Source organism: Cyprinodon variegatus, unplaced genomic scaffold (genome assembly GCF_000732505.1).
Source record: "Cyprinodon variegatus isolate N-32 unplaced genomic scaffold, C_variegatus-1.0 Scaffold229, whole genome shotgun sequence".
Classification (NCBI taxonomy): Eukaryota; Metazoa; Chordata; class Actinopteri; order Cyprinodontiformes; family Cyprinodontidae; genus Cyprinodon; species Cyprinodon variegatus.
Window position 1 is genome coordinate 832,294 of NW_015150682.1, and position 22,804 is coordinate 855,097.

At 34.3% G+C, this 22,804-nt stretch overlaps 1 protein-coding gene across 1 annotated transcript; it reads left to right on the plus strand.

Moving 5' to 3' along the window:
* The first annotated feature begins 276 nt into the window (after positions 1-276).
* On the plus strand, positions 277-21,551 carry LOC107088828 (RNA binding protein fox-1 homolog 1-like). Its single transcript, XM_015381252.1, has 12 exons — positions 277-534; positions 6,523-6,759; positions 13,564-13,737; positions 13,820-13,873; positions 13,953-14,045; positions 14,140-14,209; positions 15,138-15,197; positions 15,334-15,469; positions 17,267-17,306; positions 17,376-17,443; positions 20,150-20,231; positions 20,314-21,551. Exons 1-12 carry the CDS (start codon positions 448-450, stop codon positions 20,356-20,358), a joined length of 1,146 nt encoding a protein of 381 aa, XP_015236738.1. The 5' UTR covers positions 277-447; the 3' UTR covers positions 20,359-21,551.
* Positions 21,552-22,804: the final 1,253 nt, after the last annotated feature.

A 22,804-nucleotide genomic window follows, 5' to 3' on the forward strand; every position in this document is an offset into this window, starting at 1 on the left:
TTTTAAAGTCGCGCAAGTATTACCTGAACTTGCATTAAATGGTGTATAAGTGTGTATAAAATAAGGCGATAAAAGTGAAGCAGAAGGACATCGCTATTTATATAACTCTGAAAGGAGACCCCCAGCATGTGTTTCTGTCTGTCATCCTGTGTGATCAACCGATGGACACAGCACACTTGTTTTCTCTTTCAACGCTCTATAGTCACTCTATTCCTCACAGAAATATTGTTCTTCTAAGGATTTCCTTTGAGTTTTTTTTTTTTTTTTTTGCAGTCACCTGTAAGGTGAAACACAGCTTTGACCCCTTTTCCCTTTATCCACCAGGATCTTCTGTTACTTCTTTTTTTTTTGTGGATTTTTTTCTTTATTTCCAGCTTGATTGCCTGATCTTCAGTTTGCATAAAAAGCTTTCCCCCTGCCTTCCTTTCCCCCTCCATCACCCGGGCTATGCTTTCCTCACCCACTGTGATCCTCCAGCCTTATGGACTTCCAGTCTACCCACAGACAACCACATGCTACCCCAGCATAGTTCAGGTAAATGCTTTATTTGCTCTGCAGTTTAACAGTGTTTGCTTTTGTTTGACCTGATGATCCATCATAATGTATAATATTATAGGTAATATTCTGAGTTAACAAGAAACAATCCTGATTCATGCATGTTCTAGTAGTTGGATTCAGAAAAAAGTTTTGTCAAGTAAGAATCTAAATTAATTGGCCCTATATTTTTTATGAAAAACATAAAATGTTTTTGAGCAAATTTTTAAAGTGGATATTTTAGCCCGATTTAATATTCTTTCTATTTTTTAAATTAACAAAAAGAAAATATCTGGAGAAGAAAAAATAAATCCTATCTGACACTTAAATGTACGGCTAGCATAGACAGTAGGTGGCGCTGTTTCTTTTGTAAAGTCCATGTCATTTTCAGTCAATATTGACCTTTACAGTTTTACTTTAAAAATCCCTCATAAAGGAAAACTTTTGCATGTTAGCTTCAGTCATATCAGGAGTCTGATATGTTAGCGTTGCCTTGCTATTTTTTGTTTTATTCTTTTGTTTTGTTACCATTAAACGCAATTGGTCCCACCTGGTAAAACTGTTCTACCACCTCTTTATTGATTTCAAAGTTTACAAAAAGTTACCACCCTTTACATTACATTATTTTTGATCCCCTTAATATAAAAAAGTAGGGCAAATATTATATTTAACTCATCTTCATTCAACAACGACAAAAGAAAAAGGCCTTTATTTGAATGTAATGTTTTGCCTTTATAATATACAGTAATTACCAATTTCTGATTGTTTTTTTACCCCATTGATGTCCAGATTTAATTTATGTGCACCCTGGTCAGCAAACTTTAAGGTGCAATTTTTTTGTTTGCATTTAACCAGTTAAAGACGCATCAATTATCTGAGAATATTTTGGTAAATAGATTTTTTTCCACCAGAAGCAAGTGTCTTTTTTTTATGTTACACACAAAAGAACATTTCCCTTTAACTGTAATTTTAAAAATATATTTTAATGTGTGAAAAATACAACATAAAATAGGTAAAGAGCAATAAAAAACTGACAAACTTTCTCATTTACAAACAATCTCAGCATCTAGACCTGTATTACCAAAGCAAACTAAGGCTGGATGATGTGGCCAAATCCTTTTGATATTGATATAAAAACAATAAAAGCCTCAAAAAGTGTGCCAACAACAAATGCCTGTACAAACTCATGAAAATTATTTTGCCATGTTTACAAAATTCCTCCAAAATAATTAAGAAATATTTGCTTTAAAGAAAAAGCAAAAACACATAAAACTACATGTTTGATATTTATTGAAATATCCCATATGTGTTAAACAGTCATATAGCTGATATTAAATTAAACAATTTGACAATATCAATATATATATATATATATATATATATATATTTGATGATGTCATTATCCATATATCTTTGGGGTGAGCATTGTTAGCAGATCTCAATGCACTAAACAAAAAGCTTTGTTGCATCCAGAAGAACCATTACTCCTTCAGTTAAAGAATAAATTAGTTTAACAGGAAATTTGAAATGCTTTTTTTCTGCTTTGTTTTTACATCTGGTTTATTTGAAATATACACTTTTGGATTTTTGTGATTTTAAAATAAAAATTAAAAATTAGTAATAAGTAATATGTACAAAAGAACAGGCTCTAAACCAAATATCATTTTAGGCTAAGAGGTAACAGAGTCAGATTAGAAAAAAATCAGGAAGGATAAGTTATCTTTAGTCTCTGAGTGATACCAGCAGCAAGTGTCCCTGAAATACCACTAATGCCACAATGCTGCTGGTATCTCTCCACCTTGTCACTGAGCTGCTCACCAGCAGTATTTTTAGTCCTCTTCTCCTGATCTGATAATCAGAAGAAGTTCTGTCGCCTGCCTTGTGTTATGCACTCAGCTTTACTGAAGGCAGCAGTAAAACTTGCCTGATGAAGCATTTCCATGTGTTCAGTTTAGCAGCAAGAATCAAAAGTCACATTTCATGTAATATTTAATAAATGGAAAAAAATTAAAGCGACAAATTGTGGGTATAAATGCCTATACAGTAAAATATTTCTGCTTAAAGTATCTTATAGTGATTTTTACATACTTTTAGGTACAGTTTAATTGTAGCATAATTTGTTTCGGACTTAAAATCCACTGATTCTCAAGTTGCAGCAGCTGTGATTTTAAGTCCACCCAGGGAAAATTGAAACATGCCTTCATCTGTCTTCTCCCTTTCCTCCCCAACTCTTTTTTTACAACCCATTTGCCAGCATTTTAATCTAAAAAGACAGAGACAGCCTTACATGGAGGGAGCAGAAAGCTCAGTTTCCCTTAAAAAGCTACGTGTTGCTGTGAGACTCGTTGCTGAAACGTCAACATCTGCAGTCAGAGCGGCCTTGTTGAGTAAATCCTGCAACAGCTGCCACCTTGGGCACCTGGCTCCGAGCTGTCGGCCTCTGATGGCCCAGCGACAGCTGAAGAAGGAGAGGAGAGAAAAAGCAAACAAATGGGGATTTAAAAAAAAGACCTGCGTGTCTGCATCTGCTGACTGTGTGATACTGAATCAGGCTGGGAGTAAAAAACAAAAAAAGGAGAGAGCGTGGCTGACAGTGATATATAACAGACGGTTTGCTTTATATCTGTGAAGCCACAGGATGGCTGCTTTTCAAGATAAAAAGTTAACGTTGAGCTGTTTCAGAGCACAGAGAGAGTATTACCGTAGGTTTAAAGAGGGCTGCATGTAAATATGGCTTTTTCACTTATTTCACAAAATCATGTATAATTTAGCTAAATGTTTACTTCCTTTGTTTTCTTTCACAAAGTCGTAACAGATTATAATGCAGAGTTGGCAACTAAAAAGATAAAGATTTTTACTGATCTTGATCCTACAGATTTCTTTTGTTGTGTCTCATTGGTTTGTGAGCTTAAGATCAGGAAAAAGTTTGGTTAAGCACCAGGAAAATGATCCAAAAAACAGCAGTGAGGCCAGGTGTCCAAGTGTGAAAAAGGCTAAACAAGTCTGCAGAACTGGTCTGTTAGACATGAAGGTCGTCATAAACAGAAAGGCATACAGCTCTGATTTAAACTGCATTTGCACTTTTTTCGTTTTTTTTTTTTTTAGCAGCTCTGTTTTATCTTTGGACTTGAAACAGCAAACATTCTAATTTGAACCTGTTTGTTGTGCACAAAATTACCCCATTCTGTGCTGTCAGTTGGATGCATCATGAACCAAAAACCTTCTAAACTAACCCTGAGGAGGTTGAAATAAGTCTGGCTTAAATTTTACCTGCCATGACATCTACATTTTAAAAAATTCTCCAAAAAGATCCCTTTTAGAAGCCGTTACTACAATTTACAAACATCTTAGACTTTGATTTAGACTTAGACAGATTTTATTTGTCTTTTTTTTTTTTACACAAGTGTAAAACAAAAAATAATTTGGAACAGCTCTCTGGACAATTTCATCTTTTTTAAAAGTGCAGCCGTGATAAATAGTAATAAATAAATAAATAAATATATAAAACAGTAATATAAACATATGACTTTAAATTTAAAGTTCTAAAATTTTTATGTATGTATAATAGTAAAATATCTTAATTAATATATCTTTATAACTTGTAATGTTTTTTTACTTATTTTGAAAGAAAACCACGGTGAAACTTGCTCTCTGTTGGGCTCAGTGATCAGACTACCTGCACTTATGCTATTTGTACTCTGGATGAAAATGCATAAAGAATTCAACCTTTCATATGAAATGCAGTGAAAGTGAGTGGTATAAACTTCTTTCTGATCGTTTTTATCCTATTAAACCAGTGGAACACAGAGTATTTAATGTATAAGATGGAAGAGAATGCATTATTACATAACAATTACACATTTAAAGTAATTTAACTTGAAAACTGTATGAAATACAATGCAATAAATTGAAATCTAAATAAATCATTTTTTTTATTAAAATAGGTAAATTTTTTTCTTTAATTGAGAAGGTAAGTGAGGCACTTTGCCAATTGAACAAGAACATTTCACTCAAAATAAAAACTAAAAAACAATTGCATTGTATTATTTCAAGTGCATATTATCTAATTTTAAGAGTATAAAACTCATTCCGTTTACAAATCATTTACCAATTAAGGATAAATACACATCATTTAAGAAATTGTAACTCATTTCTAGATTATTTTTGCAGCGTAAATATAATCTAGATTCCTAATCTCAAAATGGAGACCTACTGATACGTAATAATACAATAAAAAAATGTATTTCCCAGCAACTGAACTTGGGGCCCCCCTTCCTGTTAATAACATCACTACCACTAACAGTTTTTCATGACAGATTTGGTGGAAACTGGAAGAGGAACGCAGGTTATAACTGGAGTATTGAAGCTTAAAACAAACAAACAAACAAACAAAAAAAATTAAACTTGAAGCATCGGGTTGTAACGATGACAATGAAAGAGTGAATATTAGTCTTTGTGCATTTAAGAAGTAAGCTTACCATTTTCTTTAAATGTTACATTTATTTCAAATTGGCTAAAGGCATTTTAATGTATCTGTACTGAAACCCAAATAAATCAAATTTAACAGTATTCTAAGTTAAAATAAACGTATATTAACATTATAAATCTATAGTATGCATTAAAATGTGTGCAGTTATGAGATCCCCCAGGGTTCTGATAAAAGAAGAAACAGGTATTAAGTTTAATGCCTAATTTTAGTTTTTACCAAGAGATCTGCCTGTAAAAAAAAAAAAAAACAGTAATTGAATAGTATGTAATAAAACTAAAAGTTTCATTTTTGAGTGTGTCGAGCGGCTCTAAGATTATCCCTGCCAAACTTTGATGGCTGCTGATTTCAGCCTTTCAGCCATTTGATTTTGATGAAAATTGGTTGACATTTCAAAGCATCATTACAATCTGTAAAAATAGTAACAACCCATTAACATGCTGGATCTGTACACTTCCAGCCTTTATTTTATTTAAATTGTAAATGCAAAGTGACATAAATAATGAAGTAGCTGCAGAAAAATAGTTTGATGTTCTTTAATGATAATTGGGACATTTAGTTTAAAGTGACGCAGCTGAAGGGTGAGAGGATGACTGACAGATGCAGATGTCTGCAGCTGGTGTGGCTCCTCTGTTCTGGAGCTGAGACAGTGATTGGATGATGGGTGGGACTCATGGTGGGGTGGGCGGGTGGTCTGCTGGCATTAAAACACGCGGCAGTTGTTGTACAATGCGTCAAAGAGAGGATCATCAAAGGGGGGTAAGACAATTCTTTTCATCTTTAAATGCAGGATTTCATTTGATTTGGGATGATTTTTCATTTCTTTGTAAGTTTGAGATTTTGAAAGATAAATTTTTATTTATTTGGTCCAATTGATCTAAACAATGATTCTGTCAAATTGTAATTCAACCAGCTCACTGGTTAGAATCAACATGTTTTAGATTCTTCTTTTAACCTTTGGGTGGAGGTGTACAAACAAGGCAGACCAATGAGAAACATGGAGTTAGATCTGGGATTTGAGACAACTGATCACTATTGATGCTGGTTATGCTGGTTATAATGCATTGGATTAGGATTAAATACAGCTCCATTTGAAAAAAAGAGTTCAATATTACTGAACTTTTTTATTTGTCTTTATTTAATCCCCTGAAGACTACCGGTATATGTCAACAAGTGAAAACAAAGTGCATTTAAAAAGTAAGACACAAAATGGAAAAAGGAAAATAGAAATGAATAAAAAAAAAAAGGTAAAGATAAATAAAACTTTTATTTAAAAACACTAAAAGGATTTTAATTGTTAACAATTATATCCCAATGTTGGAAGAGACCAGAATAATGCTAAATTAATTTGTTGCAATGCCTCCTTATTATTCTCATAAGACATTTTCTCTGTTCTGCGTTAAATCTTTTATCATAACAGTTAAATGCATCCAAAGGAAAAAGAGGAGTATGTTGTTGTTTATTTGTTTACATGTCCTCCCTCCTTCCTCTCCTGTCTGCAGGGGGGGCCTGCCCAGGAGGCCGGCGCCGCCAGCGCTGACCCCGCCCTCCCCCAGGTCTACGCTCCACCCCCCTCATACCCTCCACCAAACCAAGGCCCACCGGCGTCTACCAGCAGGCTGCCCACGCTTGATTTCAGCTCCACGCATCACAGCTCCGACTATCCTGAGCACCCCCAGCTTAGAGTCTATCAGGGCCCCCAGCACGAGGGGGCCGACGGCCTGACCTCTAGCAACTCGGTAAGAGGGGTTTGTGAAAAAAGTTACTGGAATTCACATCATCTCCCAATAAAATCTGATCTTCAGTAATTCATTACTATGTGTAAAAGGTCCCAGAAGGGCAGCATGGCCAGATAAAGTTACTCCCTATATTTAGAGGCCCACCTCCTCTGTTATGTCCTTGTACGGAGCTCCTGGGAGACAGCTGAGGGGGTATTTGTTGTTGGAAATAAATACCAACGTTTCCTCTGTGTCTTACTTAGCTGGTAGTAAACCAGATCCCATTTCAAAATTACAGCATTTTCTGTTTATATTTACAATTTTCTTGTGGAGTAAAATAATCCATGCTTAACTTTTCAATGAATTTCTTATCTAGAGGCGAAAAAAAAACATTTTAATTGTAATTCACCCATTCCCTAAAGATTTTTCTCCCATTTGTCATTTAATACCAGTTTCGGGGGGAAAAAACAACTTTACAAATCCAATTTGAAAAGCAACATTTATTGTTTTCATAGCTGACCTGAATTCCAAATTAGAAGCTGAAATACGTTTTATCTTAAATCATTCCTGTAAATATAATAATCATTCCTCCATTAAAGGGATAGTTTGAGATATTTTAATCAAGGTTTCATAAGGATACAGTTGATAATTGTTTTAATTTAGTAAAAAAAATCACCTTTGCTAATCGTCAGGCAATGTTAAATCCCGACAAGGAAGATTTTACTTAAACTTTCAAAATATTTGCCTGTTTAAAATTCCTGTGCTTTGGCGTTTATGTAAAAGCCCAAACAGCTGGAGTGTTTTTATGACATATTTGGACTTATTAATATATAAACAAATTTTAGTAAACCTAGAGATGAGTAATACGCCTAAACTAAAAAAATGAAGAAAAGACTTTTGAAATGTCATTAAAAGAGACCTTAAAAAAGCAAGAATAAAACATGGTAAAGTTCTTGTCTGATTAACAATGTGACATACATGCAACAAAAATATAAATGCAACTTTTTTGGCGTAGCTCCCATATTTTATTAGATGATCTCAAAGATTTAAAACTTTTTGCACATACACAATATAACAATTTCCCCCAAATCTTCATCACAAACTAGTCTAAATGCAGGCCAAGCAAGAACTGGGCTTCCAAGAATTGTGTACAGATCTTTGCAACCGTGCATTATCCTGCTGCAAAACGAGCTGATGTTCTTGGATGTATGGCACAACAATGGGCCTCAGGATCTCATCAAGGCATCTCTGTGCATTCAAAATTGCATCAATAAAATGCAGCTGTGTTCTTTGTCCATAACAGACCTCTGCCCATACCATAACCCCACCGCCACCATGGGCAGTTTAAAGCACACCTGTGCACTAATCATGGTGTCTTATCAGCATTTTAATATGGCACACCTGTGAGGTGGGATTGATTATCTCAGCAAAGGAGAAGTGCTCACTGTCACAGATTTAGACCAGTTTGTGAACAATATTTGATGGAAATGGTTTTATTGTCGTGTGGAAACAGTTTTAGATCTTTGACTTCATCTCATAAAAAATGGAAGTTTATCTAAAATATCTTCTGCAGTAAGATTTTTTTGTAACGATAATAAATTGGATTTCAAATAAATCCCTTTATTTAACAGATTTATAAAAAGCAATAGTATATATACATCAACAAGTAACAATTTTCAAAAAAAATAAACACTGGGCATCCATTTCATGAAGCAGGTTTAACAAATTCAGATTCAATTCTGCAACTCTAAATTGACCTAGCCTAAAGTCAGGAACTCTGAGTGTTCGGTTTCACAACGGCTCCTATCAATTAGTTCAATCAATTTCAACTAAGTCCACTCAGAGTTAAGCACGTGTGCAACAAGTATTTAACGCCATTATCAGTGGAGCATCGATTCGAAGGGTCACCATGACAACAGACAACAGGAAGTGCCTATTTCGCCCCACTGGAACTAGAGATTTAAAATGCAGAAATGCAAAAGAATTAAATTAAAAAGGAGAATGTGAATTAGATTCTTCCTGACCAAAATTACACTCCAAGACCTAACTGTAATAATATATTTTCTAAATTACAATTTTTGTAGCAGAAACTGAATTTTGGAAAGTAAAAAAAAAAAAGTAAAACAAATTATACTAGCAATAGTTAAGTTTTATATATCTTGGCTGTTCTGACATTTATCAGCTTGACTGAAAATGTATTTATATCTGAAATACATTTCTTCAAAGTTAAAATATTACAAATGCTGGCCTGTAATATTAGAAATATGGAGATCTAAAATTAATTTCTAGATGTCCAGAATTTTTATTCTAGATGTGGAGAATGTTGTTTTTTTTTTTTTTTTAATGGTCATTTAGACAACAAAAAAAGTATTTTTGCAGATATCTGGAATACATATTCAGTAAAAATGGCTTGCCAGAGCTGTTGTTACCGTGAAAATATTACTGGATTATTTATTGAATGGCAATAGATCAATGTATATATGTAGGTGAAATCTTCTGGCAGGTGAGGATCTCATGCGTTCCTCCTTATGTTGATTCAGTCTTCTTTTACACAGCAAAGTGGCTGTTTGCAGACAAATGGCGGTCCATTTCCAACCAGTGCCCACTGTAAGTGGCTAGTATCACTATAAGTGGCTATCAGTGCCCTCAGATTGTGCCAGTAGGCTCATTAGGGAGTTATCATCAGTGAATCCTAATCCTAACCCTAAAGTAATTCATTTTTCCCCGTAGAATTAATGAATCTATTCAGGAGTAATCTGAAAATAATTTAAGTAGTTTTTCATGTACGGCAAATATAACAAAATTAAAATGAAATGATTTGCATCTCTCTCATAATATTAAACAAACCAAAATCTCATCTCATGTCCTGCCAACTGAGTTGTTGAATCCTCTCCCTATAAATATTTAATTCTCTGTGAGAAAGTGCAGATCATTCTTTTATAAGATCCTTGTCAAACTAACATGCAATGTTTGATTTTAAAACCTAATATGTGTAATTAACCCAGTGAAATATATATGTAGATTTTTTTACACACAAAACAACAACAAAAATCTGACTAAATCAGGAAATAAAACAGTAATATTGGCTGTAAAGAGAGTGGAGACAGAGGACACTCTGAGTTTACTGAAGAAAACCTGCTACTGATCAGGTTAGCTCTGAGGAGAATGTTACTTCAGTGACTGAAGTTAGAGTTTCCCTGTTTTCATTTTTAGACAACTTTTTTGGTAAACCTGCTTCATGAAACGGGCCTTGGGTGTCCTGCTTGTTTTTTAAATCCCAGATGTCAAAGGATTGTTTTTTAATAAGTCCAGTCCACAATACTTCTCACATGCCTCCCACCTCAAGCTCCTTCTGTTTATAATAACTTTCTAAGAGCAAATTTGACAATAGTTCAAAGGTTCATAGAAAAACATTGCATTGTTGTCCATTTTACTCCTGGTCCATCCCCTCAAATTTAAGGATCAACAAAACAAGATTTAAACTAAATGGAGACATTGAGGTTTATCCTCTGCAGGTAAGACATTTGTTACTAACATCCTGCTTAAAATATCCTCAACTGGCCCAATAATCTTATCAAACAGATATTTTATTATTTTTGGACTTTGTGTGCTTCTTAGTTTATAATATGCTTGATCATTGATACAGAAATGCTTTTTTTATTCATTCAACCACCAGCTATGAATCATTTTAGGCCCGATCCCTCAATAGAACAAGAGATGAGACGATATTTCATCCACACAGGGCATTTCATATTTTTTGAGGCAACCTGTCATAGTTTTTACCTATTTTAACTTGGGGATCTGTGAGTAAACAAAACTAAACATAAACTGATGTATAATCGTTATTTTAACACCATCAAGGTCCTTGGAAAAGAGCAAGAGAGCCACTTTAAAACTCCAAAAAAGTCATACTTAAGTTATTACATGATTGATGCCTTTTAACACTCTGCTTTGAAACATAGGGAATAAAAAAAAAAAAAAAGTGGTTGGATTTTTTTTCTGCTAATAAACTGATATGTTTTTGTTATTAATTAGAAATAGTATTTAATAATGAAAGGGGTTTAGTTCTGGCTGTATGTCGCTCTGCTTCTGCTCATGAATGGTATTTCTTGTGGCCCCCGTCTATATATTTTATTGCTATAGAGCCTGACATTCTCGGGTCCGTGCTGAATTTCGGGGGAAAAGTTGAGACGTCGCCTCGGTGGTAGGGGGTCAAAGTGGCCAAGGCTGACCAGATGAGAACCCCCACCCCCTCTCCTCCCCCTCTGAAATATCGCTCAGGTCCAGAACACAAATCTGCATCGTGACATGACACCACCACCCAGCCCCCCCACCTTCCCCCCCAGCCTGTGTGTGGGTGTGTGTTTGTGGGTGGATGTGATGCTGTCCACTGTAGTTAGTCACAGAAAGCCAGTACTGTGAGCCTGTAATGTGTTTCTAAAGAGAAAAAATAAACGCCTCCCTGGACGAATGTATTCCCTGAACCATTTCCCTGGCACCAATTTATTAATGAGGCCCCTTGAGGTTTTACTTTTAACATTTGGCAGAAAAGCAGCACCATGACCTGAAACTGACCCCTGGGTTCTGATCCCCCCCCTCATTTTAAAGCTTCCTGCGCACTCTTTGCCTTGTTCTCTGGTTTAATTCTGTTTTCCCCTGCTGCACTGAGGTCTCTTCTCTCCTGTCTTGCCTCTTGGTACTACAAGCCTAATTCTCAAATCCAGAAAGTGCATTACCCTCTTATTTCTCTTTGTATTTTTATCTTTCCTTTACTTTCTCTTGATCATGCTCTGCCCATCCTTTCACAGCTATGATTAAACCTTTGTATTCCTATGATCCTCCTTGGGCTTTTCTTTGACATGGCTATAACACTTTAAGGGTTAATAATCCTGCACAGCCAGCACCAAGTGCACATCATTGTGCACACCTGAGCATTGTGGTGCATTGTGAATCATGAATGTTTTGGGTTTTGGCATATTACTCTTTGAATTGTTCTGCATGGCCAGTTTATATGTACAGGTAACATATTTGAGGTCGGATGTGCAACAGAGATGAGAAACTTCAAATCACTTGAAAACCTAAAATCCTATTTTTACACTGATTAAAGTGCCTTGCTTAATTATTTAGAGCACTTGTATGTGTTTTGTCACGTTACGACCACAGATTTTAACATATTTTTGTGACATCCTAATTCAAGCTGATGGAAAGCAAAACGTTCACTTACCTGTTTTATTCCTCCTAAATAAGATCGAACGTGATCAGTGTCCCAAAGAGTTACCTACTGTAATTAGTAGGTATGTATATATTTTCTGAATGTGTGTGATTTAATATAAGTATAAATCCATGTTCTTTGAAGTTTGAAGTTTTTTGAATAGCTCGTGGAAGAGTATAAATCAAAATAGCCGCCATGATGTCTGTAATGATATCAAATAATTTGAAGCGTGAATTTGCAGGTAGGATAACTATTAGCCAAGCATTTTACAATTAGGAACTTTATAAAAGAGTGCAAGTAGAAAGTCAATGTTTTTTATTGTAAGAGGGGTGCTAAATTCAGGATAATCCTGATAGGATAACATGTTAGAGGCTGCAAAACAGTTGAGACTAAATTAAAGGGTTCACCTTCCAGGAGGAGAATAAGTCTAGATATGAAGTTGCAGCTGTATTTGAATTAAAATATATTTATTATCCACATTATATTATAAAGTCCAGTACAAAAGCCTCCGGAATATCTTTGTTCAGGCCTTTAAAACTAAAATCTCTCCATTCTGCTTGAGCTTTAGTTGTTTTAATAAAAAGGAAAGTACTGAAGCTTTGTAGCTGCAATTGCATAGAAAGATGAAAAAAAAAACACTGCATGTATACAGATTAAAGTTTGTGTTTATAACTTGACAAAATTACTTTTTAAAGCACTGTAAACTGGAAGAACCACTGCATAGTAAAAAAAAACACATGCACATCAAGGTAGGAGCGCTAAGTTAGAAATGAAAAAAAAGGGAATCTGGATTTTTCTAACTGCATGAATACTGCTTAAAAAAAAAATCAAAGTTGACCCCAGAAGTACCTGCAGTTTCTAAGATATTGGCTGTACTTATTTGTTTGCATGTCTAGATCATTGCTCTTTATGGAAAAAAAAAATAATAGCTGTCATATTTCTTTTAAAGTTAGTAACTGAAAATGGTTTTGTGAGTTACAAGAAATCCTGCTTTAGTTTTTAGAGAAACCTTTGCTTTTCTTTTTTAAAGAGAAATATCCAGCGGATGTTTGCGTTGCTTTTTCTGTCATAATCTATCACAAGTCTGGAGAGATTAACAAAGGAATTTGTCTTTGAGATAAAAAAATATTTTTTATTGCTTTTATAGAAATAAAGTAAATGCTTGCACAGATTTATACTTTCATTAACACTAATTAAAGTTTATTTTTATTGCCATAATCTCCGTTGTTGGAGCGTTGGTTGACCTCCTGCAGGCATGTATTCCAGACACTTTACTAAAACGGAGTAAACTTCTGCTTGAGAGCAATCACTGGTTGCTGAATGCTCGCTGAACATGGTTTGGATCACTTGAGCTGATGAAAATGACCTTTTTGCTGAATGTCATGCGATGCTGAGAAAAACGTAATCTTTACACAAATTTCCTCTGAAGATTCTTGCTGATCTTATTGTGAGAAACCCTTAATTTGCTTTTCCCAATAATGCCGCTGTCTCTTTTCTTCCATCTCATCTCATCTCATGCCCTCTCCATCTTTTGTTTCCTACTTTCCTGTTTCTGTCTGTGCCACCACGTCCTCTTTCGTCTCGTCCTTTCTGCTTTGCTTCCTCTATGTCAGGAGGATGCTTTGGCCACAGTGACGTCCGACCCCCAGTCTCTCAATGTGTCCGTGCCATCGGGGGCGGGAACCGGGTCAGAGGAGGAAAGCTCTGGGAAGGCCCAACCAAAACGCCTCCATGTCTCCAACATCCCTTTCCGCTTCAGAGACCCAGACCTCCGCCAGATGTTTGGGGTATGACCTTCACCCTTGCTTATCAATACTTCTTCATTTTTTTTTTTTTTTTCTTTTGTTCACTTTATGATGTATTTGGCAGCAATTTGGCAAAATCCTTGATGTAGAAATCATCTTCAATGAACGGGGGTCAAAGGTGAGCAGCAAGACAAGCTTGTTTATCGGAGGTGAAGCTGAAATGGAAATAAATGTGAATAAAGTCTGATGTTGTTCAGGGGTTTGGATTTGTGACTTTTGAGAGCGCTGCGGAGGCAGACCGAGCAAGAGAAAAGCTAAATGGGACGATTGTAGAAGGGAGGAAAATTGAGGTGAACAATGATTTGCTCTTATTTGCAGATTTCCATACTAACATGCCGGAGAGTCTGCTCTTAATGAACTCACCGCTCTTGTCTTTGTTCTCAGGTCAATAATGCCACTGCAAGAGTGGTTACCAAAAAGCCTCAGACACCTCTAATGAACGGAGAACTTTCAGGTAAGAATTATCAATCTAGCCCAATTTCAGTGATCTTGTAGCTAAAACTCATAAATATATAATCTCATAAGCCATCAGCATTATTTTTTAGGGCATACCATACTTTTTGGGGGAGAGTCATTGAAAGAATCAACAAGAACTTCTAATGTTATAAATCAACCTAATATCCCCTCAAAAAAGCAATAATGCAAACAAACATCACAACCAAATATAAAGCTTAGCCAGCAAGGATGGACAGCACTAATTCTACTCAACAAACTAGTGACCAAGGGCAAATTCATCATTAGATAATGGACATTCAAATTACTAATTAAACTGAAAAGAGAAATTTGTGAAACATTGGATTAAGTTCATGTTTAGACTGTCAGTAACAAATAGATCCCCGAGAGACCTCTCTAAGCTGCAACGTGTCAATAATCTAATGCCGATAGTATGGTTTTGTCATCTAATGACTGAGGATATTTTCATATTTACCTTTTTAAATGTCTAAACAATCCCCAACATTGAGTATAAAATGGTTTCTACTGGAGACTGATTTTGATCATAATCAATACTGAATGTTTTAATCAAATGTAGATTATTTTACTGTGTTTTTTATATTTCTAAACCTGAAAATGGGATATCATTCTTATAGGAATGACTCTGATAGGTATTAAGATTAAGCTTTCTAAATTTCAAAGCCTCTGATGAAATGGAGATCCTAGGCCACTTGGAAAAAGAGACATTTATAGGCCTAAGGGTTGATGAGGAAACTTTGTTGATTAGTAGAAAATGAGTGAAAATCATTAATCTTGGGAAGTGATTATCTCCTACAGAATATTCAAGGATTATCTCCTACAGAATATTTGAGGATTATCTCTTACAGAATATTTGAGGTTTCTCTTTGGAATTTAAATGTGATGATATTCATTCTTTTATTTCTTCTCAGCATCTGGTTGGAAGATCAACCCTGTAATGGGGGCAATGTATGCCCCCGAGCTTTATACAGGTGGGTTGATGTTACACACACACACACATATATATATATATATATATATATATATATATAGTATATATATATTTTATTTTTTTATTATTGTTGCACTTTTAAGAAAGTTTGTTTCTCTCCATTTCCATGTTTCTAGTTGCCAGTTTTCCGTACCCTGTTGCGACCCCTACTTTGGCCTACAGGGGATCGGCGCTGAGAGGTCGGGGTCGGGCCGTCTACAATACGATTCGCTCAGCAGCTGGCACTCCTACTGCTGTGCCAGCCTACCCTGGGTAAGATCCTGGGTGCACCTAGAAAATCAGGGTTACTTTGGAGGTACAAACACTGTGACTGAAAAACCGCTGACAGATCAGCGCTTACAGCTGACAAACCCTTTACCATGTTAAAGGCTTAACACTGAGAAAAACAGCCTAATTAATGAAATACTGAAAACCACTCACCTCACTCAGAACTTTACCTAACTATGAGGCTAAAATCTTACACTATTATAACATGAAATCATAGCATTATAATAAAACTAAAAGTTTACCATATATAGTATAAAGTTTTATTATATACCGGTATATAATTATAAATATATATATATATAATTAGCTTTACTGTCATGATTTGGCTACTGTTGTTGTAAAGTTTGGTTTTAGTCTGAGATAGGATGATATTACACAGATAATATCTATGTGTGTATATATACATATATATATATTCAGAGCCAGTGTTATGTAAAACGCCATATAAGAAAAGTAATGAGGGCGTTAATAAACTTTATCAGAAATCAGAAAATAAATAAATTTGTCAGCATTTTTTCTTTTTTAACTTACAGATTATCCATTCGACTTCAGTTAATTTTTCCAGTGGGTCATATTGGGCCTGCATCAAAGAAATTACATTTATGTGAATAAAATGTACCCAGAATAGTTAGATTGTTAAGTCCACATTCAGTGCTGCTAATCTTAATCTTATCCCGAATTGGATTTCTTTTGAATGAAAGCAACCGGTTGAATCACTTTGATTTGATCCACATCTGAAGGTCAGACCAAAACCCCCAAAATATCATGTAAGAAAAGAAAACATGATCAAAGTTCTTGAAATTTTTTTTACAAGAACTACAGTTCCCCTTGTCCATCTTAAATTATTATCTTAAAGATTATTTAGTTTGCTAGATTATTTGTTTCAGGAATGAGCATTTCTCTTCTAGACCAGCTGCTGGCAGCAGTGGTACCATAAGGTCTTACTTTGACATTTTAAAGTTACTATATTAACCAATAACGGAATATATAAAAACAACAATTAATCATTCAAAACATTAAACTACAATTATAGAGGAACAATAGAGGATTCATGCTTTTATCAGCTAGGTTGTCTCTGCAGTCATTTAGGAGCCTTTTAAATAATTAAAGCCACCCATTATATATATATATATATATATAAAAAAAAACTATATATATATATATATATATATATATATATATATATATATATATATATATATATATATAAAAATATTGTTCTTTTATGTATTGATATATATTTGTACGTATGAGCCATCCATTAACTTCAGCAGTACCAATGTATAAATATGTGTGCTTAACTTTATTTGCAAGGCCCTCAGGAAGTTGGTCTGTCTTTAGAGATTTATTTGGTAAATATAGATGTTCATTTTCCTGGTGGTTTATTGTATTCAGTATAAAATGACCCTGAAATGGTTTCGGGGCCTTTTTGTTTCCTGCCACCTCTTCCTGCCTGGACAGTCAAGAAAATGTCACTAGTTTCCATGGGATGAAAACAGTGAAATATGCAGATTTAAACTGTTTTTTTATGCATCTTGTCTTATAAACTCATGAAAAATCTTTCATGTATGACCAACTAAATGCTAGAAAAATGATAAAGAATTATAAATAAGAACTGCTTATGAGTCAGCAAAGTTTAAAACAAATGCTTCACAGTTTTATCAATCTGTTTTCAATTTAAAGGGTACAATCAAGTGAACAATCAAGTATCCCTCAAGTTTAAGAGTTTTCTAGCTTTTGTTCACATTTATTTTAATGTGCTTTTGTTTTGTTTTTTTGCAGGGTTGTATATCAGGATGGACTGTATGGTGCCGAAGTTTACGTAAGAAACTGCTCATTTCTAAGGCAGATATACTTGTTTAGTTACTGAATGAATGTGTCTTTATTGCAGGGTGGCTATCCTACAGCATACAGAGTGGCTCAGTCTGCATCTGCTGCCACTGCAGCCTACAGTGATGGGTAGGTGACCTGTAATAAAGTCGTATCTAATAACTCCATTGATGTTGGGTTATATAAAAAAGAAACTCCAGCTAAGTTCCTTCTAAATCGTTTTATTGATTTCCTGACTGGAACCAAATGAAAAGACATTAAGAAACTGTTCATAAATCCAAACTAAATGTCAGAACCATGACTTTATCATCAGTATCAGATGTTTAAACTTCCTGAATATTTTATCGGAAAACAAGCAAATGTTCTTGAGAAAATTACTGTGGGCCTTTAAAGCACATGTTTGCAATTGTTCTGTTGCCTTAGAGACTTCTCTTTAAAAAAAAAAAAGCAGCCTAAAAACAGAAACTCAAAATTATTTCAAGACGTTTTTACACGGGAAAGACAAAGTTTTCCCACTTCTCAATAAAACACAGGTTTTATTTGTCTGTAGGGGGCAGGAATGTGCAATACAAAAATATTCTAAGTGAAGACATGTGTTAATGCTGTCTTCTCTCATCATCAAAATACTGTAGTTATGATAATAATAAGGTTGTACTTCTATTAAATTTGTATTTTTTTCTGAGCTTGGGACTTAAGGAAAAGTCCTGTTTTGATTATATATGTATCTTTTTTGTTTTTTCTTATCTGTCTATCTATAAATAATCATGCATTTTTAAATGTAGTTTAAATATTTTCAAATACGAATCGGATTGAGATTTAACAGTTATATTTTAAAATAAAAAAAAAAAAAAAAAACGGAAGTAAAATAAATGAAGTTGCAACCTTGCAGTTAGTAGACATCTGACCAATAAAAAAAAAAAAAAGGAATTAATATACCTGCTAAAAGACATAGAGCCAAATGTAGCTCCCTGTATGGCAAGCCGATTTTAACATAAATTCAGTTGTACCGCCTTTACATTCAAGATATCTCAAATTGTTTTATGACTGGACGTCTTAGCGATTTAAGATGTCTCTAATTATATTTTGACTTGTCAAAATACCTATTTGGGATATCTCTAATTACATTCTGACTAGTCGAAATGACCTCAGATTTACCATTAACTTGTATGAGTTAATTACTGAATTAATTACTGACTATCTGAAATACACATTTCAGATATAAATTACGACTAGTCAAAAAGTAAGTTCAAGATATCTCGATTTTAGTTTTGACTAGTCATAATTCTAATTAAAGATATCTCAAATGCCACCATAATTCATGATATCTTAACTGTATTTTAGGATAGGAGATATGCAGTTTTGACTAGTGAAAACTAAATTATAGATATCTTAAAAGCAAATAATGACTAGACAAAACAAATTTAAAGATATCTTGAATTGTAATTTCGACTATTCGAAATTCCTATTAAGATATCTCTAAATGAATTATAGATATCTTGAATTATTAAGTTTTTGCCATTAAAGATATCTTAAATTAACATTCTGACTAGTCAAAATGTGTAATGATCTTTTTAATGGGCTTCCAGGAGGATAATTCCTAAAAAAATTCCTTATTGTCAGTTTAATCCAAAGTAGGAAAAGTTAAATCAGCGTGTGACGCTTTAAATGACAAATCCGATGTTGTAATTTGAGATATCTTGAAAGAAATTTTGACTAGGCAAAATGTAATCGAAGATATCTTGAATTATTATTCTTCCTAATCAGAATGTAAATACAGATATCTTAAATTACCATTCCGGATAGTCAAATTGTGGTTTTGTCTAGTCAAAATGTATTTTAAGCAGAGATGGCAAAAGTACTCCCTTTCCGTACTTGAGTAAAAGTAGATACTTGTGTTAAAAAATACTCTGGTAAAAGTGGAAGTACTGATTACACTTCTTTACTCAAGTAAAAGTAACAAAGTACAGGCTTGTAAATTTACTTAAAGTATAAAAGTAAAAGTAGAAACCACTTTTTTCATGCCGTTGCCTACATTATAAATGGATGTCTGCCAATAGGACTAGATCTATGTTGTGTTCATTTTCAATCATCTCGTCGTCCATACTACTATGCTAACGCCACCTCCACCAAGCTGCAATGATTTGCCGCGAATGAATACGGCCGAATCTGTCGATTCATCTTGTAGTGGTGCGTCAAATGCAACGTAGATTCCCATCCAATTAGATTGAATTTGGTATTGATGACGTGAAAAATAATAACGGTAACTCCATTGAAATGATTCAAAACTAAAGTAACGAGCCAATTTTTTAAAATGTAAGAAGTAGAAAGTACAGATATTTGTGTAAAAATGTAAGGAGTAGAAGTAAAAAGTCGCCATAAAAATAAGTAGTAAAGTAAAGTAAAAATATCAGAAAAATCTACTTGAGTACAGTAACAAAGTATTTGTACTTCGTTACTTCCCATCTCTGAATTTAAGATATCTGTAACATAAATGTGGATGGTCAGATGAAACCGAATTTATGTTAAAAAGGCTTGCCATACATCCTGAGGTACACCAACATTTCCCCCATCCTTGATAGAAATAGTCTGGAAATAGAAACACATTGGTTTCTCCTGTGAAAGTTTGATCCACTTTATTGTATTGTATATTGTAAAAACAATTGATGTGATAAAATGCCACCTTCACAATCTTGGTATCGAAGAACAGATCAAAATTACAAGCTGCAAATATTTCATGTCAGGAACTGAGAAGTTTGAGAAGTATTCTGCAAGAAGACTGATTTCACTCATGGTTATCCGTCACAAACAACCTACTTTTTAATATATTTTGACCAGATACGGACGAGTTTACGCCGCTGCAGCCGACCCTTATCACCACTCGGTTGGACCAACGACAACATATGGGGTTGGGACAATGGTGAGCTTTGTTGATAAGTGCACAGCATCTAATTCATGTTGTCGCTCTGCTTTACACCTGGTATCAACGCTTCTGTTAACAGGCCAGCTTGTACCGAGGAGGATACAACCGCTTTACTCCGTACTGAGCAAAGCTTTACAGCTGACATGAACTCTGGGATGAGGATAAGTCATGATATCTTAAAGCCTGGAACTGTGGAAGAAAACTGTGCCTGTTATCCTCTACTGAGACTAACCAGAGTGTGACTCTGGATCCTTTAGGATCCTTTAATCTGCTGAAGAAGAGAATCTAATGTAACTTTTTAAGCCTTTATCTGAGTTTGTTTTAGGGATCTGATTCTACAGAGATGCTGTGAGACTAGTTTTGTGTTTTAAAAGCCACAAATTTCAGGGGTCAAATGTTGTAGAACCTAAGGTGACTTATTGATGGTTCCCTGTTTTTGAGTGTGAGTGTGTGAGCGTGGGAACATGTTCAGTAACTGAGTGGACAGAGACATGGCTGCATCTAGGATGGAGCTGGAATCAAGCTTCTTCCCACCCTAACCATCTACCTCTCTTACATTTTTAGATGTTCAAATAGCTGTTGGGTTGTAGTATTTGAAATTTTCTTTCCTTTTTTGTTTAATGACCTTTCTCTTCTTGTATTGAAATTAACGCGGCTGTTTTTCCCCCCCTAGTTTGTTTTACATTAACCTCTCTGGCTTTAGTGGAAATGTTTGGGTTTTTTTTGGTGAATTTTCTCATCCTTTTCTGTTGTTTTATTTCCTGTATGCTTCTCCTCCTTCAACTCTCAGCACTCTTGAAGTCTTTTCCTGCCTTTCTTTGTTTCTGTCGCTCTCTTTTTTTTCTGTTTGGATGTTTACCTCTGAATAAATCTGACTTTCCTCTCCTTTTCTTTCTGTTTTTTCTTAGTTTTTTTAGATTGCTTTTCTCTCATTACTCACTTTGTTTCTGTTTTATTGAAATAAAAAAAGATCAGGATCTTGAAAAATTTTTCCAATCTCGCAGATTTCAGCAGTTTTTCCATAGTTAAATGTTTTAGATTATTAAAAACATTTTAATATTAAACATAGCCTGACCAAATGCAAACAAAGGTTTTAATTGATTTTACTTATTAAGTAGTAAAGGGTAATTACTCCCTAATCCTAATATATTGTTGTGCTCTGATTGGACTCAACTGTCTTTAAGCACTTTCCTTAGTCTTTTACATTAAACTGAGGAAGTTTTCTCACCTTTTATTGCATATTTTCATTTTTCAACATCATTACAAAGAATTTCCATCAGATAAAGTGAAAACTTTGATTACAACACGTAACAACCTTTATTTTATTTTTTGTTTCTTGTTAGTCTGAGGTATTTTTCTTTAGATTGTTGTCCTGCTGAATAAACAAAATTTAAAAAAAAGTTTTGTTTTTGGTTAATCTGAAAACCTTTGTGTTAATTTTCTTCAGCAGTGATTTTCTCCTTGGTTTTCCTAAATGTTGTCCTGTAGAAACATAAAAATGGACATTAACCAATGAGAGAAAGATACTTGCATGGCTACAAATGTAATTCTAGGTTAATTAAATGTATCCTTGATGGCGCTAATGTAGTTTTGGTAGGTTTACCAAATCTGGCATGGTTAACTAGTTTCATGTTTTGTCCATTCATCGCACAATATGATTCTCTAAAATGATTTTGTGACCCTTTCCAGACTATTAAGAGTTTTGCTGTGATTGAATTTAGTTTACTTATTTCATTCTGTAGGAAATGTTTTATTGGAGGGATTTCTTGATTTGGTCGGTGTTTAATCTGTTTTAATATATGGGATAATTATATTTTCTCTGGGTGAAGTTGGTTTTAGACACCTATTGTCCCTGAAAAATGAACCCTAATTCAAAAATTGTAGGTAGTATTTTCCATTTAATTGTGACACACACTGTTTAGGAGAAAACTGAACTCGTTTAAATCATAAATATACAGTTATACAGTGTATAGATATAGGAATTATATTCTAATGAAGCTTTGTGTTTCTTAGATTAGGTCACATTTTGCAGAAAAACTTTTTGTTTACTTATTTTTTCTTTATTTCAAAGTTTCTCCAATTCCCGCTTTACTTTGTTCATTAGGTATTCTCTTCTTTCTCCAAATAGAACATTAAAACACCTGCTTTTTCCCCTCTAAGCTATGAGATCTTTCTTTTTACATTTGAATTTTCCACTTTGCTGACTTTCCATTAACTTTCCTTTTTTAGATCATGAACCACTTTAAATTGATTTTAGAGGTTCTAAAATGGTTGATACAGATTGTAGGAAATGCATATTTTAGATTTAAGTCACTATTACGCAGAGGTATAAGCTTTAGGCTTGGCTGATTTTAGGCCTTACACTCCATTTGCAACTGCTACATTTCTAACACTAAATCATGTCCGTTGAGACATTGTACTGAAGGCTTTAAATCAGCGATCAACTAAAACTAATAGCATGCTTTTTCACTTTCTACGTTCTTAAGCTGTTACTTTTCTCAAATGTTTTTCTTTAATCTTGTAACAATAAACATTTCCTAAAATTGTTTGGACCAATGTAAAGAAATTAC

What these genes read in the sequence shown, in the direction of transcription:
- LOC107088828 (XM_015381252.1), top strand. Translation starts at nt 448, where the DNA reads ATGCTTTCCTCACCCACTGTGATCCTCCAGCCTTATGGACTTCCAGTC. An exon ending in ACCTCCGCCAGATGTTTGGG is followed by an intron (nt 13,738 to 13,819) that starts GTATGACCTTCA and finishes TGTATTTGGCAG; the next exon opens with CAATTTGGCAAAATCCTTGA. An exon ending in TCAATGAACGGGGGTCAAAG is followed by an intron (nt 13,874 to 13,952) that starts GTGAGCAGCAAG and finishes GATGTTGTTCAG; the next exon opens with GGGTTTGGATTTGTGACTTT.